General features: G+C 39.7%; 1 protein-coding gene across 1 annotated transcript in view; it reads right to left on the minus strand.

Moving 5' to 3' along the window:
• Nucleotides 1–10,536, minus strand: part of mms22l (MMS22-like, DNA repair protein) — a 32,017-nt gene extending 21,481 nt beyond the window's left edge. The window contains exons 1-13 of the mRNA XM_038303719.1: nucleotides 10,402–10,536; nucleotides 9,513–9,744; nucleotides 9,049–9,174; nucleotides 8,829–8,881; nucleotides 7,247–7,334; nucleotides 6,974–7,145; nucleotides 5,150–5,243; nucleotides 4,934–5,064; nucleotides 2,839–2,952; nucleotides 2,583–2,759; nucleotides 1,751–1,813; nucleotides 1,551–1,670; nucleotides 1,237–1,472 (exon numbers count right to left, since the gene is read on the minus strand). Coding sequence (XP_038159647.1) covers nucleotides 1,237–1,472; nucleotides 1,551–1,670; nucleotides 1,751–1,813; nucleotides 2,583–2,759; nucleotides 2,839–2,952; nucleotides 4,934–5,064; nucleotides 5,150–5,243; nucleotides 6,974–7,145; nucleotides 7,247–7,334; nucleotides 8,829–8,881; nucleotides 9,049–9,174; nucleotides 9,513–9,685 — 1,547 coding nt within the window. The 5' untranslated portion in view covers nucleotides 9,686–9,744; nucleotides 10,402–10,536. The remainder of the gene's footprint in view (nucleotides 1–1,236; nucleotides 1,473–1,550; nucleotides 1,671–1,750; nucleotides 1,814–2,582; nucleotides 2,760–2,838; nucleotides 2,953–4,933; nucleotides 5,065–5,149; nucleotides 5,244–6,973; nucleotides 7,146–7,246; nucleotides 7,335–8,828; nucleotides 8,882–9,048; nucleotides 9,175–9,512; nucleotides 9,745–10,401) is intronic.
• Between the last annotated feature and the right edge of the window lie 5,311 nt (nucleotides 10,537–15,847).

The raw sequence follows: 15,847 nt of genomic DNA on the forward strand, positions 1-15,847 counted from the left end.
CAGCAGTAGGTGCTCCGTCCCTCTCTCTACAGCCAAACCAATTTACTGCAACACCACAGAAAGATCAATAAATCCTCACACACATCCACACACACACGTATAACCGTCGCCACACATCCAGCTCACTGTTTGCTTCCCTGGCAGAAGAACACAGAACACCCTCACCCAAAGAAAAAAAAACACAGCTGCAGCCCACACAGGTGAGCATGATCTGCCGTTTGGGTCAAAACACAAACAAGCCTGAGACAAACTGAGGAGTAAGAGGTATGACGGATACGAAAGGATTGCTTCAAATCAAGAGGAAGGGGGGCGCCCACAGAGGCCGTAAAAAGGAGAAAGTGGCCATGATGCGGCCAGAGCTCAAAGGAGATTTAAACAGATGAGAGGGTGATACGTAAGGGGACACAAGCGGTCTGCTGGTGAGCTTTCTCCGTCTTCTCCCCGTCGCTCCAACTGCTCATCTGACAGGTTCATTCTGGAACCGCCCCAGCTCCTGGCAGGCCGTCCACCGACCCTCATCCCTCCTGATTCCTTGGAACCACCCGAGCTCCACGCCGGATCCGTGTTGGAGAGCGGCGGCGTTTCGTTAAGGCGAATTAACCACTGTGCTCGTTAGCTAATTAGCCCCCATGTCTGCGGGGCTGCTGAGCACATTCCAGACAGAGGGAAGTCATTAGGCGGATTTATCTGCGGCTGCTGCTCTCTGGCACGGAGCCGCCTTGGTCCAGCTCATGTTTCTGATGAGCTAAATGTTTGGTTTTCAGCCCCCGCCCCCCCAACAGCCGGATAAACCGAGTCTCTGTTCCAGAGAGCAGGTGGGCTGTTGTTTGCGAGCGTGTGCAGCCGACGGTGGTCTCCTCAGGTCTGGCCTGTGCTGAGGAGCAGGTGGTTGACTCCTGAGACACCTGCTCTGCTGGTGGGTCCGAGCGAAGCCTGGGAGAACCTCCTGGCTCGCACACAAACGCAACTCCGATATATGAGAGTTGGCAAACACATTGGTTGGAGCGTTGCTGCAGGTACGCATCTACACACCCGCAGGCACAAATCCCAAACAGCTGTTAAAACAAATCACACGTCTGAAGATGAAGGAAGGAGAAGATAATCTTTTAAATCCTAGTCCACAGCGGTCCAAAAAGCCCAAATCCCACTTTACTATAGTTGTGATGTTAAGACAGCTGCTTGTGTGTAATTCCTGCTTTTCAAGGTGGGAGCAAGAAGTCCTCCCTCCATCCTTACCTCCCTTTGATCTGCCTCTGCGGGGCGCCACCAGCCTTGTCCTGGCCCAGGCACAGCGCCAGCACTCGGAGGAAGATGTGGAAGGAGTTGGCAGAGCGATAGAGCTGGGTGTGACCCGGGGAGCGCAGGGCAGCGGGGGAGCAGCAGCTGCGCGCCTGCTCCAACAAAGCCAGAGGCGTCTTGCATAGCGAGCCCAGGCCTGACACCCCCAACCACGGCACGGTGAACGAGGCGTTCTGGAGAGGGGCGACAGATCGGGGCGTCAGTTCACAAAAAGCGACCAAAACCATTTGGTTTCCAGGTTTTGCTCTTACCAGATTCTTGCTGTAGTACTCCCAGAGTGTGGAGACGGCGGCGGTGCTCGGCTCCCACAGCAGACTCAGACTGAGGCAGCAGTGGACGTGCATCCTGACCTGCTCCTCTGCAAATCCACCCTACGGTTAAAGGCCAGATCCATTTAGCTTAACCATCCAATGGATAGAGATTAATGAAAATAAATCTAGAGTCTGCTAACCCTCGGGTTACAGGTCATCTTCAGAAGCCCCTCCACAAACGTCCAGTTATCCCCCAAATGATCCTGAAATCACAAATAACAGATTTATAATAACATTTATTCTCCTTTTTCATTAATCAAACCAAAACTACATGTCGGATATTTTAGTAACCTTGTATGTATCACAGTCCAAACTAATGATGTGGCACATTAGACACTTTTGATGTAACTTTACTTTGATGACATCTTATTTCCAACTGCTGGTGAAGGTTCTCAGTCATCCAGTTCATAGTCATTCCAAAAAACTATTTTTTTTTTTTTATTTAAATCCACTGGACTTTGTTTCCAAGTTTGAAGACGTTTTGCTTCCCATCCATTCATTTCATTTCAATTTTGAATTGAAAAAGCTTCTTGGATGGGAAGCAAAACGTCTTCAAACTTGGAAACAGAGTCTAGTGGATTGTTTTGAATTTTCTTTTTTGGGGATATTTTTAGTGTTGCGCGGATACCAATCCAGCACTAAAATGGTGGTGTTGTATCAGCGAGTACCAATAAATGGGCACCGATACCATTTTGAGAGCCAAAAGTTTCTTCCACTATTGTCACCCATTCCAGGTAGGCAATAAAAAGTTCTACTGGATTCACTTTGTATTAGTCTTTTTCCTGCTTCACAAAGGTAGGCAGCAGCTTGACAAAGCCATGATGGTGATTATTTACATCCAAGTAGTATGCAGTTCTTCATACACACACATCAATTTCAGTATCGGGGCCAAAAAAATGGCATCAGTGCAACATTGAATATTCTTTCAAACATTTCCTCTTGTTATCAGTGAAGAATCTCTTGTTCTCTGACCTCTTTCTGGACTGTTCCGTTGCGGCTGTACTGGCCCAGCATGGCCAGGTGAGTGAGGAGCCACCATGTGAATCCCAGCGGGTCTTTAACGTGCGCAGGTAGGCCTGCAAAGCGCTCCGCTGCAGGCTGCCCGGCAACCAAAGGCTTCAGCAAGGAGTTCATGTAGCTCCAGAAAGACTGGAGGAAACAGACTAGAGTCAGATCAGCTTTGACACGATTCATCGTGCCACTGAGGTCATCGGGGTATTACAGCTACCTGTGTGCGTAAAACTTTATTCCTGTGCTCCAGAAGGTACATGAGCAGCACCCACAGCTCTTTGGTGCAGAGGCAGAGAAAGGGATCGCTGCTCAGCGTCTCAGTGGGCCTCACCTGGAGTAAAAAAAAAAAATGGTTTACAATATGAGGTAAACGCAAGTTTATAAAAATTTCATGGTATTGGATCATAAACTAAGTTCTGCTCCTCCCCTGCATGTTGCTGTGCATTGCATCTCCAATGGATATGACTGCTTTAAAAGAAGAGATGCATTATTTTACGCTGAAACGATAATCTGATTAATCGATTAGACGGAGTATAAAGAACCTAACGTGTTCCATTAGCTAAAACAGCTACACACATACATAAACATGTTGCATTGAACATGAAAAACCTGTTTTGTAGGTTAATAATAAGCTCTGTCCAGAACCATTTCAGTCGTGTTTTAGCTTCAATGGGTTTAAAATTTAAACCACCTTTTGCTACCCGAGAAAAAATAGCTGATTAATTGATTTGTAAAATAATCAATAGTTGCAGCTCGACAGGACAGAATTAACTTGCATATCAGGTGATGTGGCTCATTTTCAAACATGCCAATGTTTATATTCCTCTCGCTGCTGTTTGTTTCAGGAGGGGAGGAGATGCAGATCAGAATCTGGGTATTTAACTAAAGCAGAGTCAGAGTTTTTCCACAAATGTGCATCCTGCAGCTTTTAAATATATTTTAAACACACGCGAATCCAGGGTTGAATGACTTCCTCAGCATCATGCAGTTGGATTCTCCAGAGTCCTGCTAATAACCTGCTTATTTAACTCAGGAGGGATGAAGCTGAGACGCATCCGGAAGCTGCAGGTCAACAGACCTGAGGACCAGATTTAGGGAACTCTGATATCCTTAAAAATTACTTATTGGTCATAACAGCAACATTAGTATCAGATATTAATATAAGCACTTTGGCTGAAACAATTGATTGGCTTAATCATGATTAATAGATAATTTAAATAATTGTCAACTAATTTAGTAATGGATTAATCATTAACTGGGGTGTAGAGACTCTAAAACATGCCTTTAACTGACAGAGGAACCCATTTAGAGCAGTAATGATATCGGAATTGTACATAAAACATATTATCATTTTGAATTACAGAAAAAAAAAAAAAAAAAAAAAGATATTCTTGTGTTACTAATAATTGCATATATATATATATGTGTGTGTGAGTGTGTGTGTGAATATGCTCCATCCAGAACGCAAGTGAAATTTTTTTTTCACCTGGTTTAATTTAGTAAAATAAATATTCTAAAAGGAACCTTTTGCTATAATCGATTAATCGAAAAGAAAATAATAAAAAAAAGAATACTCGATTTGGAAAATAATCGTTATTTTCAGCCCTAATTAGCACTAATTTGAGTTAAAAAAAAATTGCAGTTCTGTGATGCAGCAAACTGCCAGGGCTGCTAACTAGAGTAAATATCAGATTGTTATACTACTGTTTTTTAGGTGCAAATAATTGAATTATTACATTTAATTAGCCTTTAGAGACTAAGTTTTGCAGAAGTTTATTGTTAAAATATACGTTTAAAGATGCATTACTGAAATAATCTATTTATTATATTAGCTCAGCAGCAGCAAGAAAAACTGTCAGAATAATATATGTATGTATCGCTGCTTCTGTCTCCTTGAACCCCAGTCGGCTTCAGCAGATGGCCGCTCACACTGAGTCTGTTTCTGCTGGAGGTTTCTTCCTGCTAAAGGGGGTTTTTCCTCTCCACTGTCGCTACAAGCATGCTTAGTGTGAGGGTTTGCCTTCGAGCCAATGAGTCGATGCAATCAACTGGTTTTCCTTAGATAGAAAAGATTGAATCAATTTGACTGGATGATCTGGTTGAACTGTAAACTGCCTTGAGATGACATGTGTTGTGAATTGGCGCTATAGAAATAAATTGAATGAATATGAAACAGAAATGTTGTTTTTTTTCACTACAGGTGTTGGAATATATACCACTAACATTTACTATGTTTGGTAATGATTGTTAATCTGTGTCCCATTTTTAACTAGGCAAACAGGGTAATGGTGAGATGCAGTGATTTGTCCCACCTTGCTGTATTTGCCCATGGCCAGAGCAGTGAGGTCACACAGCAGAGAGCACAGGTGCTCCTCAAACAGACTGGCATCAGTCAGGTTCTCCCCCGTCAAGTTGACAAACTGGTGGGCGTAGACCACTTGGCCTGCAGACACATCCGACAATGATGAAGATGACTCAGTGCAACAATGACATTACTGGTTAAGTCCCGGTTTGTGTTTGCGTCGTACTTTGCATCTTGTGACCCACAGCATGTAGGATTTCCAGCACTGACCAGTGAATGTCAAGATGAAGGTGCAACAAATGCCAGGAGGGAGGGAAAATCTGTGGGAGGATGGAGAGGATCAGGGTGACTGGAAGATGAACAAACCCAGCTGTGGGAGTGAAAGAACTTTATTATAGTCACTTTTTATTGTTTCCTGCGTTCTATGAAGCCCACCACTTATAATTGTCCTGTTCCTACAGTCTTTATTGATTCACTGTACTCTGTGCTTTAGAAAGCATGGCTTCCAGAACTCTTTATCAAACGTAGCGTATAAGTTAATTATTTTTGTTTGTTTTTTCCTGAAACAGTTAAACAGATCCATCATAAATAGATCTTAAACTGTAATTGATTCACAGACAGACTCTGTTGTTTATTCACCTCACCACCAGCTACAATTCAGAAAAATCTGATGTAGTTTAGTTTCAGGGAAAATATCAAAGCATAATCAACATTATTTAAGAGAATTAATTTCTTTTAGTTGTAAGCATTTTAAGGGGCTTTAAAGTCGTAGGGAAACGGCTGTTCCAATCGTTGCGTTTCCGAATTCTCCCGAGTGGTGCACGACTTTACACGAGTGAATAAAGTGAATGTGATTGGTCGTTTATCAAGAGGGCGGGATTGTTCTGGTGGAAGGTTCGCAAGCAAGTTTGATTGTGGCCGGTTTGTCGGAAGCATCTTGCTAACCAATTAGCAACTTAGTGCTAGTAGGTTCCCAATAGGAAATTCCATTGGGACCAAGTAGCACTAAATTGGTGACTTAGAAACGACACTGTCAAGGAACGCTATGGACAGAGGAAACATGCAAGAGGAGGAGAGTTTAGTGTCGGAGGTCGTGGATGAGTCTCCTCCATCATATAATTTTTATTTAGAGGAGGAAAGCGGGGACGAAGATGTTGTGGAAGAGGACGCCAGAAGCTTGGTTTGGTGTAGAAGGCTTCCAGCCGTACATGTTTGAGCCCTTGCCTCGCAACGCTGCCAGTTCTGTTAGCTGTACGCCTGCTGAAGACACAGACGTCCATCCCCATGAACACTGGGACGGAGCTCAATGGTAAAGGAAATAATCATTCTTATTTCAGCCGTTGCGAATATTAGCTGCAACGTATGAATCAATATGCTATGACTGAAAAACATGAATCATATATCAACATGACCGTTGATATATGATTGACCGAATTTAGGTGTTCAGGCTGACGTATAACTAACTGGCCTGCATAAGATAACGAAAAAAAAAAAAAAAAAAAAAAAAAAACAAAGATTTTAAGACAGTATTTTTTTTACAATTTAAATTTTCTAAATTTTGGGACAATATCGTCAGATAAGAGTACATTTACATACATGTTTAAGCCAGAGCGATTTGACATTTAAATAGGATTTCCCTACGACTTTAAACATTTCCCGTTTTGCCAATGTTGATATTCTTCTGTTTTACAACCTGGAAAAAAATAGCAAATTATGTGATGCTTGATCTAAAGATTTCTGATAAATATATAACATGAGGATACATGACAGAAACAGAAACCGCTGTCCATTGTGAACAGGGTGGTTTCTTTATTCTACACATAAAAGTTGCTAATGTAGTGCTGTAATTTGTTATTTAAACATAAATAATAATTATTATTGTATAATATACTAAGTGTTTCTAAATTTGTTATTTATTTTGCACTTTGAATGTATTTTGTGTGCTTTCACTTATACAAATACCAGTTGCTCATTATTTGTTTTCTCTTAACCCTCTTGTTTAACTAAAAAAGGTATCAATAATTTCTGCTGACTAAACATACAGCGGTACCTTTCCATGGTTCTGCATACTGAAGGCACTTTGAACCCCTGCAGGCAGGTCTTTCAGCCGCCCTGTGAGGAGAGTGATGCTGAACAGCTCCTCTAGAAGAGCCGAGGGGAACTGCTGCTCCAGCTGCTCATAAGGATGCAGGTGAGGTGCATCCAAGGGCGGCCCCAGGAATCTGCAAGACAACCACCAAATTAAAATATATTTTTAAAAAGTGACAGTGATGAGCTCATCAAAAGGTTCAACTGTTAATTGTATGAACATTAAATACATCACCTGTGCAAAAAGACTTTAACATACTGAAGAAATGAAACACACTGCTGACGAAGGTCCTCCGATTCATAATGCAGATTTCCTGCTTGACCTAAAAAAAATAAACAAAACAGAGAAGAGGTTCCATGGGAAGCTTTATTTTATGTGACTTTTTATCAACAGGGAATAGTCACACAGTAAACAGGTGATCAGAGCCGGAGCTGCATAGGTGAAGGACAGACAGATTAATTATTCTACTTCATCTTTAGTTTGTTAAATTTTCATTGTTTGTTGTATAATGTTGTTTAAAAAGCATTTTCAGTGGTTGAATTTTGTTGCTGTTTAAACTAAATCCCCCTTCCAAAGGAAACAGTTGAATTAAAAGCACATTTTTGAAAGCACTGTCTGTCATTTATCAGTTTCATTATGAAACTTAAGGGAAAAGAAATTTAATAATTGGATTTGATAGGAAAAAAACATAAAAGATCAGATAATATGTTGCCCCGCCATACATACTACCTCCACTGAAAGTTATAAACACACATTTAGGCCACGTTCACACTGCAGGCCTTGATGCGACTTGTATGTGATCTCCTGTGTGAACTGCATTCATACAACCCAAATGTCCCACAAGTGCAGTAGAGGACGCAATGACATCACAGGCCAGCGTGCTCTGTGTTTACGGAAGTAAACATGGATGGTAGTGCTGGAGCGCATTTAGTGATCTTTCTATTCAAGAAAAGAGTGACCTTATTAATGGCGTTCAGGTCAGATGAATGCGACCTGGCCGTTCAGACACAGGTCGCATTTGAAAAGATCAGATTTGTATCTGATTCTGGACCACATAGCAAAGTGGCCTGGTTCGCATTGGGAAAAAACAGGTCTGAGTTGTTCAGACTGCCATGAAAAGATCAGATTCAGGTCGCATTTGGCCAAAAAAAAAAACGTAGCGTGAACGTACCGTAGCCTTAGATTTATACTATTAAAATTCTAATCTCAAAATTCACCTATCATATCTACAAGTTTACTTTTACTCGATCATGGTCCTTTGAAGATTTCTGCTTTTTCCATGTGCTGCTCCAGACTATCCCATAAAATCAGCTTGATTCACACATACTTTTCATTGTTGTTTTCACTTAGCATTTTTAGATGAAAGCCTCCTTTCTGAATAGTTGTGGATTTCTACTTCCTTATCATGTTTGCACCTTTCTAATAGCATACATATTATTTAAACTGTTTCGCAAAGTTAAACAAACGAACTTGAAAATTCAATGTTTTCTTTTTAGATTTGGTATGATAGACAAACTTAAAGTAGAAAATCCCCGTCAAGAGGATTGAAAAACAGTTTCTACCAAGTGTGCAAAACCACTTTCTACTTCAGTTACAGCAGCAAGACCTTCGGTGTGTCTTTACCAAGTCTGCACATCTCAAACAATAAATAATTCTTATTGTCTAAATAACTCAAGTCAGGTCAGATTGAATGGGTAGCATTTTAAATGACAAATAAAATGTTTCCAAATTTTGATAATCTACTTTAGTAAATTGAAAAACAGAGAGAACCCTTCCCCTCCATGAGCTTCCCTTCATTACTCTCTTGTAGACTTACCAAAGTCATGTGAGCTTGACTGGACCGAAGACTCCAACTTGTAAAAAGTTTGTCTGAAATGCAACAAACCAAAATATGACGAAAGCAGGTTACACATCAAATCTAATTGTAAACAAACACACTTTTCTAGCTATTTGATTTCACCAATTGATGGTTTGCTGTAATTAAACAAACGTGCAAACAAGAGCCACAGCAACTTGAAGTCGTTTCACTGCCCTACCTAAAGAGACCAAAGAGCAGTTTGGTCGATTCCACCAGCGCCGTTTCTGTGACCCAGGTAAAGCCAAAAATCTCCACTGTGTCCGTCTCGAACTCAGCAGGGGCCGGGTCAAGGCGCAGCAGCAGCCTTCAAACAGGAAGCAACAAAAACAGTCTTTATTTACACGTTTACTTCTGTTAGATTAACAGCTTCTCAAGTTAAACTCTACTGGGCAGACTACTTTGCCAAAAACAAAGATACTATCTTTAGAAATTGTTACCCACTTCACAAAGGAAGACATTATCAGATTTTTTTAACGATTTAATTCAATTAAACTCTTATAAATACAAGCTTTTAACGTTCAGTAAACCTCTTTGCTCAACTGTGTTTTTTCTGCATATGTTGTTCCCCCTAAAACAAAATACAAAAAAATTGTACAGTGTCTTTTAACTAGAGCAGATATGTTGAGCAGGTTGACTCTATACCGTCTCAGGGAACCTCGTCCAAGATGTCCCTCAGGGGACAGAGCTCCAGTGTGGTCATCCTTAGCTTCAAAGCAGCAGAAGCAGGGGGGTCGAGCAGCTGCTAGACCACACTGACCGTCTGCAGCAAAGGGAGACACCGGTGGAGTGAGGGACTCGCTGAAATCTTCTGCCATGCTGATGTTGTCTCCTTATCAGTCATCAATCGGGGCAGAAGTGATGAAATATGGCTGATCTATATCAAACAAAAGAAAAAAAAAACTGTAAAGTAATTTCAAAGGTATTCACCCTATTTATATTAATTGTAATATAAATCTAAGGTACTTAAACTTGTACATTTAAACTGTGAAGCCTTCTTCTTTATATTACACAGGCTTAATCTCTTGGTGTTTTTAAATCTCTTTTGTGTTTTGTTTTATTTTGTATTTTATTTTATATTTGTATTCTCTTGTGTTTTGTCAGATGGCTTTTTCCCCCTTTATTTTCTATAGTGTTTGTATTTTGCTTTATGTTTTAATGATTGGTTTTTTGTTTTTTTGTTTTTTTGTCTGCAGCAGTTTGACCAGCTATAGCTGTTCCTAAATTTACTATAAAATTAAAAGACAAAACATTTGCTTAACATGATTACACAAAGCAGAGCGCAACATAAAATATATATTTGAGATATATAACTTCCATAGCAGCTTGATGAAATACAGTAATATACTCGCCGAATAACAACCAAAATCAAAGCTTTTAAAAGGAAATTTTTGTAGCTTAAAATATAGCTTTAAAATCCTCAAAATGCCTTAGCGGCCATGTTTGTCAGAAATAGGCGATAACAGGTTTACTACGCTTTAATTCATGTTTAAAAACATTAGATACTCACAAAAATTCACATATTGTATCTTACCTTTAAAATAAGAGTTTCTCCTAATCATTTAGTGAGAAATAACAAGATTTTAATATATAAAACCTGACAAGCAGTCATTACAATTGTTTTGGTTTTCAAGCTCTTCCGCGCCTAAATCGTGCGCATGCGCAAATATTCGTCGCCTCCGCTGATTTGTCAGAAGTTTGCATCATAGGCGGGGCTAGTCATGTATCAAAAAAATGTAACAAGAGGTTTCCCTGCTGGGTACTTCCGCTCTCGCCACATGGTTCATTTACTGCGTTGCGTTACCGTTAAAACAAAAAGGCTGGGAGGATGCGTTAAAGCTTAAATATGCGAAATATTTCTATGTTGGTGTGGATACTTACCCTACAGAACCTCTATATATAATTTAAACAGGTCACAAAAGTTTTGGTTGATTAGACTTTTTTTTTTAAATATTCTTCCTCTTAAATTTTTTTCCTCTAATTGAAATGTCTTTAAATGAACAATAACATGAATTCAACACAAGATAAAGAGATAAATGGAGGCAGAAGAATTCTTTCAGTCATCAATACCAGTGGCGGTTCTAGACCCAATGCACCAGGGGGCCAGGAGGGGGCCAGCGTGTTTTCATGGGGGCACAGAAAAGCATGAAATTAAAATCAGGGGAAGGCATTGAAATGTATTAAGAAAGCTGCAGGAAGTGAAATTTCTATTCAATTAGGTTTAATAAAAAATCTATGTCTTATAATCAATATAATAATATATATTAATATATAATAGACAATATAATAATATTTTGGCTAAATTTAAGTTAAAATAACCGTTTTCTATAAAATCTGAATTGGAACTCAAGAAAAGCTGTTAAGCTGAGGCGTAAAAATTAGAGCAATTTGTTTTGAAAAAACATTTAGCAAATTAAAACTGGGATCCTATCTCAATACCACTGAAACTATCACCTTATTGTTTTTGAATAATTTGTACAAAGAGAATTTGTAATGGAAAAAAATTAAATAGATCCAAAGGACCTATCAGTAACCATGTCTGTTCCAGCTCATATCGTCATTAGAATTTCTTTGAGTATTATATCTTCAGTACAGGGGCCATAACAGGTGCCTGGACGTGATCTACAGGAGCATTGGCCCCCATTGCCCCCTGTCTTGAACCGCCCATGATCAATGCACACATTCAGCGACACACAGGAGCTCTTTCAAGCTGGGCACCGTTTTATTCACAACACCTGTCCATTCAGCAGGAATCAGAAATACTTTAATAATCCCACAGTGAAAATACTTTTGTTACATTACTGTAGAGTGACTAAAGGACCAGTTTGATATAGCACAATTTTATACAATATATATTATTAGGGGGTCCCCGCTCCATCTTGCCATCAGTTTGGGGGTCCTTGGCCTTGAAAATCTTGAAGACCCCTGCTCTAACTTATTAAACATTAAAATTTTTCATATATTAACAAATACCTGACAACAGAAACACTGTGTTTAATTATGCATATCAATATACAAACAATAAAGATGATAGATACAGAATTCCTGCTCTTTTCAGAACAAAATTTTGAATTTTTTGGGGTACAGATGAAATTATGTGCCTCTGCACGTCATGTAGGAGTCTTCAGTGAAATCAGATAAATAACAACTTTAATAATAACTCAAAAAATTATTAAATGTGGATATAAGTAGATTTACATATAATTCTTTTGCAGAATGATTATTGATAAAAGTAGGTAATGACATGTAAAATATGTTCGCCCCAGAACTCAAACCTAGGGAATTTTGTCCTCTATACCTTTTATTTACACAGCATAGATGTTAAAATATAACTGTCTATTTGTTAGCAAAGGCTGTAGGAAAGTGTAGTTTGTCTTTATTTAGTACCGTAAATATGGATGTTGTGCTCATTCCTGTTGGAACAGTGTAGATTGACCTTGAGGTTCTGGTGCCTTTCAGCCACCCCTCAATGTACATTGGTTATTGACTTGCCACCCCATTAGGATTTTCTGGCTACGCCTCTGCCTACAACGGATTAATAACTCGTCGGCGGATGATTCATTCTACAAAACAGACACCTCTAAGCAACCACAGCAAGGTAGACAGTTAGCTAGAAGGGTAGTTTCCTCCAAACGAGTCTCCTATCGTGCTGGGAGAATTACATTGGACCCTATGCAGCGCTCGCTCCTCAGCAAATGCTTAGGGACCGTCTGTAAGTTGCAACACCATAAAAATAATCAGAGAGAAATATTCAAAAGCGTCACCAAGGAGAGGTGGATTATTGTCAAATTAATTTCATGTGTATCTCATCTCATGTCTTTCATACCACATTCATTGGATTCGAAAAATAATACTGTTTTTTTAGGAGTTTCCCAAAGCCTAAATGACAAATGGCACCTCTATTTTATTATTAGAATTAGTATAAAATGAGAAATGACCAGACATGTTCACAAGTCATTTTTTGCAAGTCCAAGTCAAGTCTCAAGTCTTGAGAGCTCAAGTCCAAGTCAAATCTCAAGTCTTGAGAAGGCCTGTCGCAATAATCAATTAATCGCACAAAAAATTCTAATCACTTGATTAATTAAAAAAAGTGCAATAATTTTCGTGCTTGCTTGTTTCTCCTTGTGTTTTCATCTCCGTCACTGAGACGGTATAGCTTAAAGGTCGCTATTATATCTATGGAATTATCATTATCTTGAACTGCTAAATGAAAAATACAATTAAAAAAGCACACACGCAAAATTCTTTTCCAGTTAAATTTTGCATCTTTAGTTTTTTTTCTTTCAAAAAAAACTATTTTCTTACAGTATTTACCTGACATTTGTGGTTACAACTTTTTCTAGTTTTAGCAGTAAATGTCTGCTCTTTTATTTTTAAGTGAAAATGAGGACTGTGGAAAAAGAAACAATCACAATCCTGCCTTTTATTAATACATATGAGGTTAGCAACTACAAGAGATAAAAAAAACCCTAAACAAATAGCAGGACAATACCAATACTTTTATAAAAGAAAGATTGTGGCAATAACTTTTTGTAACTTAAAGACTTGGCGGGCAGTATTTTAAATTCATTTCAGTTTATTTATTTAGTGCCAATTCAAACATTATTCACAACATATTTCTCCTCTACCACTGCCATGAAGTTTTTAAAGCTGGGCTTGTCGATCAAAGACAGGGGGAGGTTGCATAATAAGGTCCTGAATTATTGCCTTATGTCTGTGATGTCCCTGGCTGTACACCTGCACTGCACTGTGGCTGATAAAATTAGATGTGGTGGACCAAGCATTGTGTATTTTTTTCTAAAGAAGCTGCAGTTTGCTGCTCTTTTATTCCCGCCTTATGTAAAGTTTTTGTAGCCAAAGGTTATTATGAACGGTGGGACCGAAACAGGGGGCTAATCATCGTTTCCATATCTGCATGGATTGCATGCATGCATGCGCACGGGCATATATGTCACGTAGCGTTGCGTCAGTGACGTCAGTGCTACATGACAGTTTGACAGCCCCTCTGCGTTTTTTTTTTTTTTTTACCTCTTCTGTGTGTGGGTAAGGCGAGCGGCAAACACTCAAGTTAGTAAAACAAAAAAACACTTAGAAATAAAATATTGTTCACAAGTCGGAAATCACGACTCTGAAGTCCTTCAAATGCAAGTCTAAGTCGAGTCTGAAGTCATTAAATATGCGACTTAAGTGCGACTCGAGTACGAGTCACAAACTCGAGTCTCTATCTCTGGCAATGACTACACTATAGATCATTGTAGTGCCTCCAAACTTGTAGGATACATAGATAACCTAATCTGGATCATACCACAACTCTTACTTTGGGAAGATAGGCCAAACTGTATTTCTGGAGATTATTTCTTTGTTATTATAAGCATATAATAGCCAATAATTACACTATAGATCAGGGGTCAAACTGATGGTGAGATGGAGCGGTGACCCCCTAATTATATACATTGTATGAAATTGTGTTATATCAAACTGGTCCTATAGTCACTCTATTACAGTATTACTGCTGCCACCGTCTGTGTTAGAGGGGAAAAATGGTAGGGGTGGCCACAGGGGTGGCCATTGATTGGCTAATGCTACGTTCGGATCTAAAGCAGCAGGAGGAGCTGGTTTACAGTCAATGTTTGACACGCATCAAGGCGCAGCTTGGAATACGTACATGAAAACCTCCTTCCGGCTGCCGCAGCAAACCGCAAGGAGGCCACCAGGCTAAAGGCTGCTGTTGAATGGGATTTCCAATGACAGAGCACCGTCTAAAAATATTTGAATGCAGGATCATAATCTTGATGAACTGACTGCACAGATGAAGTTCTAATGTGGACCTTCTCACTTAAAAAAATATTAAAACTACTTTATTCCACTAATCACAGCATAAATAGCTGCCATTGTTAAAGGCAAAGAAAGGATAGGGTAGCTCCGCTAAATGCGGATCAGACCCACTTTTTCCACCGTGCAGCTGAAGCAGCTTTGCTGCTCCTGCTGTGCATCAGAACTTAACTTGTACAAGCATAAAAAATGAAGCGTTTTTGCTGCTCTTGCTGGTTTAGGTGTGAACGTAGCATTAGGGGGGCCATTGCCCCCCATCTACAGTAGCTCCGCCCCTGGTTGTAGGAAATATATATTGAAAAATAGCTAAATGGTGTATTTTAATTGTGCAGATAAAACAAATGCCTTGTTTGAAAGATGGACCAGAGACTAAGATGCTCCAGTTTCTGACATTTTCTCTAATTTCCTGGTAACAGGCGGACACACCTGTTTGGGGCCGCTTCCAGGTGAGCCTTCCTGGGTGCAGCGCCTAATTCAACATAATGCAGCAGTTACAGCTGAACCACGCAGAGCCTCATTTCCATATGCAGATCTGTCTCTCCCAGACGTTCCTCACACCATTTCTTGCATTCTAATGCTTTCTCACATCTTTTCTAAATCCCCCCTCTCTCTTCCTCCACACGCCTTGGATGTTGCTCCTTTATTCCCTCCCAGTTCAGTTAAAAGCCCGTCTTAATCAGCCGGTTTACTGTCCCAATCAATGAAACCGGCTATATTTGCATGGTTTTACTTTGCATCTTTTATCGCTACGAGTCAAATAAATGGACGCGATCTTTTCTTTTCTTTCCCGTCTGGAAACCATCGCCCTCCCGCTTTGCTGCTTCAGCAGGAGGCAGACCGTCAGTGGGAAGGCTCTGTCGCCTGGATGACAAAGGTAAATGGCGTTTTTTTCCTGTTTCCACTCTTGCAAACCTGTCCTGTGATGCAAAAGTGGGAGTGAGAATTGAGCCTCTTTCATCCCCTCCCCTCCCCATCAGAGAATAGTCTCAGTTTCTGATATTCTTTTTACACATTTTCTGTTCTCTCCTTCAGTTTTTCATTTTTTATTTTTATTTTAGTATTTCCCACTTTCACATAAAAAAACAGCAGCTAAACCACATGTTTTGTTCTCTCTTTCAATGTTTTTTTTTTTTTTTTTTTTGGTATTT

The sequence above is a fragment of the Cyprinodon tularosa genome, unplaced genomic scaffold (assembly GCF_016077235.1).
Source record: "Cyprinodon tularosa strain WSP-4 unplaced genomic scaffold, ASM1607723v1 ctg519, whole genome shotgun sequence".
Taxonomy (NCBI): domain Eukaryota; kingdom Metazoa; phylum Chordata; class Actinopteri; order Cyprinodontiformes; family Cyprinodontidae; genus Cyprinodon; species Cyprinodon tularosa.